This window comes from Otolemur garnettii, unplaced genomic scaffold (assembly GCF_000181295.1).
Source record: "Otolemur garnettii isolate 467f Iridium unplaced genomic scaffold, OtoGar3 scaffold00018, whole genome shotgun sequence".
NCBI classification, from domain to species: Eukaryota; Metazoa; Chordata; class Mammalia; order Primates; family Galagidae; genus Otolemur; species Otolemur garnettii.
The window spans coordinates 14915621-14919437 of NW_003852413.1; the positions used below are offsets into that span (position 1 = coordinate 14915621).

General features: G+C 40.3%; 1 protein-coding gene across 2 annotated transcripts in view; it reads left to right on the forward strand.

Moving 5' to 3' along the window:
- NOL11 (nucleolar protein 11) overlaps positions 1 to 3817 on the forward strand; it is a 26392-nt gene that overhangs the window by 13004 nt on the left and 9571 nt on the right. For both annotated transcript variants that reach the window (XM_012803164.2, XM_023511109.1), the window contains exon 8: positions 730 to 806. In XM_012803164.2, the coding sequence (XP_012658618.1) occupies positions 730 to 806 (77 nt within the window). The remainder of the gene's footprint in view (positions 1 to 729; positions 807 to 3817) is intronic.

Genomic DNA, 3817 nt, shown 5'->3' on the forward strand with positions numbered 1-3817 from the left:
GCCACCTTAGGTGTATGTGGCTGGCTCCTTAGCCACTTGAGCCTGGTTTTCTAAGTTTTGTTTATCATGGAAGGATGTTGAAATTTGTCAAATGCATTGTGATCATGTGGTTTTTTTATTTTGTTCTATTAAAGTGGTGTGTGACACTTATTTTCCGTTGCTGGAATAAATCCCATGTGGTCATGGATCTTAATACTTACTATTGGATTCAGTTTGTTAGTATTTTGGTGAAGATTTTTTTCATCTATATTCACAAAGGATATTGGTCTATAGTTTTTTTGTGGTATCTTTGAATAAATTAGGAAGTATTCCTTCCTTTTTCATATTTTGAAAGGTTTTAAGGTTTGGTGTTCTTTTTTTTTTTTTTTTTTTTTTTTTAACTCACCACTGTACTACCAAGGAAGTGTTAATTCTTTAAATGTTTGCTGTGAAACAATTGAGTGAAACCATCTGGAACTGGGCTTTTGTTTGTTGAGTATTTTTTTTATTATTATTACAGATTCATAACTATTAAAGACCTCCCTGCAGGGCTCCCTTTCCTAAGAATCCACTTCTTATGATGACCTCTTAGGCTTTTGAATTCTTGTGGCAATAAAACAATCTTCATAACTAATTTTTATACTAAATAAAGCAGAATTTGTATATTTAACTATAACTCCCTCCCACTCTGAAATAACATATTTATTTATAGTTGGTACTTTCCCTGAATTGGTATATCTCATTTTATAGAATGCCTCTCCATATGGAACATAAAATTTCAGACACTACAAACTTCAAAGGAATTACCACAAGGGACTAGTGGTCAAGTAAGTTTTTTCACTTGATGACTTTTTCTTTTCTTTTTTTTTTTTGAGACATAGTCTCACTATGTTGCCCTAGCTAGAGTACCATGGCATCACAGCTCACAGCAACCTCAAACTTTTGGGCTCAAGCAATTCTCTTGCCTTAGCCTCCTAAGTAGCTGGGACTACAGGCGGCCACCATAATGTCCCAGCTGTTTTTTGGTTGCAGTTGTCATTGTTACTTGGCAGGCCCAGGCTGAATTCAAACCCGCCAGCTCTGGTGTATGTGGCTGGCGCCCTAGCTGCTGAGCTATAGGTGCCAAACCAAACTTGATGACTTTTTCAATTTTAATTATTTTCATGCCTGATAAATAATGCTATTAGAGAGGAGATCTCTTTGGGTCTAAGTATTTTTGTGGTATTTTGAGCTGGGTGTGGTGATGCATCCTTGTAGTCCCAGCTACTCAGGATGCTCGGGCAGGAGGATCACTTGACTGTAGGAGTTTGAGGCCATAGTGAGCAATGATCCTGCCTGTGAGTAACCCTAGTACTCTGGTCTGGGCAACACAGAAGACTCTGTTTTCTCTTTTTTTTTTTTTTTTTTTAATTGAGACAGAGTCTCACTTTGTTGCCCTTGGTAGAGTGCCATGGCATCACAGATCACAGAAACCTCAAACTCTTGGTCCTAAATGATTCTCTTGCCTCAGCCTCCTAAGTACCTGGGACTACAGGTGCCCACCACAACTCCCAGCTTTTTTTGTTTTTTTTAGCAGGCCCGGGCTGGGTTCAAACCCGCCAACCCCAGAGCATGTGGCTAGCACCCTAACCATTGCAATATAGGGGGCCCCACATGGACTTTTAAGAGACAAGGTCTCCCTCTGGCTCAGGCTGGCAAACTGCTAAGCTCAAGCATTCCACCCACCTCGGCCTCCCAGAATGCTAGGATTATAGGCATGAGCCACCACGCCTGGCCAAGACACTGTCTTCTAAAAAATTAAATATTTTAGGCCAGGCACAGTGGCTTAAGTTGGTAATCCTAGCATTCTGGGAGGCCAAGGTGGGTAGATTGCCTGAGCTTAGGAGTTGGAGACCAACCCGAGCCAGAGCAAGACCCTATCTCTAACAATAGCTGGCTATTGTAGCGGGTGCCTGTAGTCCCAGCTACTCAAGAAGCTGAGGCAAGAGAATCACTTGAGCCTAGGAGTTTGAGGTTGCTGTGAGCTATGCCACCACAGGACCTCACTCTGGCTCAGGCTGGTCTCAAACCTGGGAGCTCAGGCAATCCACCCACTTTGGCCTCCCAAGTGCTTGGATTGCAGGCATGAGCCACTACACTCAGCAAAAAAAAAAAAAAAAAAAAAATTAAATACTTTAGTAGTTTTTATTAAAATAAATTAAGATTTCTTCATTTTTTACCTAAAATATTAGATTTATTAGCCATGCTCAGAGGCTAACACCCGTAGTCCCAACTTTAGTAGGAAGGCAGAGGCAGCAGGATCACGTGAACCTAGGAGTTGAAGGCTGCAGTGAGCTGTGATTATCCCACTGCATTCCAACCTGGGCAACAGAATGAGAATTTGTCTCCAAAAAAAATAAATAAATAAAAGATTATATTTAATTTGGTTATTGTTTTATAATTTCCTATGTTTATATTTCCAAAAGGTCAAATTATAGCCAACTTTCTGTGTTCTCAAAGGAAAACTGTTAATAAAAGAACTTTTTCTAGCTGCTCTTTGGTTTGATCTTTTTACCTCTGTATTTGAACTACACTCCAAAGCTATAGCTATTATTTATCCTAATAAATCAGTATGTTAGGTTATATATTAAATGTTACTGTGGAATTACATAAAAATACTTAAAAGAATTAAAATTTAAGCTGACCAGACTAAACTCCTTGCAGCAAAGTTCCTTGTATGTTTTTTTTCTCCATTGTATTTCCTTTTCTTTCTTTCTCTTTTAAATTGTTTTAATAGAGACCGGCTCTCACTGTGGTGCCCAAACTGGAGTGCAGAGGCCCAAACTCTTGGCCTCTCTCTGTTTTATTTTCAGTGCCTAGCCAAGGTGTTCAAGAAGCACTGGTTGTTGGCTGGGCACCTGTAACTCAGTGAGTAGGGCACCGGCCACATACAGCAAATCTGGCTGGTTGGAGCCCAGCCCGGGCCTGCTAAATGACAGTAACAACTGCAACCAAAAAAACCCAGGCGTTGTGGTGGGTGCCTATAGTCCCAGCTAGTTGGGAGGCTGAAGCAAGAGAATCACTTATGCCCGAGAGTGTGAGGTTGCTGTGAGCTGTGACTCTCCGGCATTCTACCAAGGGCAACATAATAAGACACTGTCTCCAAAAACAAAAGAAGTATTGGTTGTTTAGTGGATAGATACTTATATACAAATAAAATGGAAATCAAGGCAATAGAATGTTACTGATAATTTTAATTAGAGGGGAAAGAGACCGGGTTTCTCAGTATACAATTTAATTTATAATTAAAACAAGTAGTGTTAACAAAATTATCTACTCACAGTTCTGCTGTAACAAATTTATCTTTGTGTTCCGCGTCCCTTTAATATTTTAATTAATATACCTGTTCTATTTTTATAGTCTTATAATTAGATTCCTAAGATATTAACTGTATTAAATTCTGATTTTTTTTTTTCCTTGAGACAGTCTCATTCTGAGTCCCAGGGTAGGGGGCAGTGCCTCCTGGGCATAAGTGAGCCTCCGGGTTGCTGGGACTACAGGTGCATGCTACTACCCCCAGTTGATTTTGCTTTTTTATCTATTTTTTAAATTTTATTTATTTATCTTTTGAGACAGAATCTTACTATTTTGCCCTGGGTAGAGTTCCATGACATCACAGCTCATAGCAACTCAAACTCTTAGGCTTCAGTGATCCTCTTGCCTCAGCCTCCTGAGTAGCTGGGACTACAGGCACCCACCACAATACCGGCCTTTTTTTTTTTCTTGGCCGGGACTGGGTTTGAACCCGCCACCTTCAGCATATGGGGCTGGCGCCCTACTCCTTTGAGCCACAGGCGCC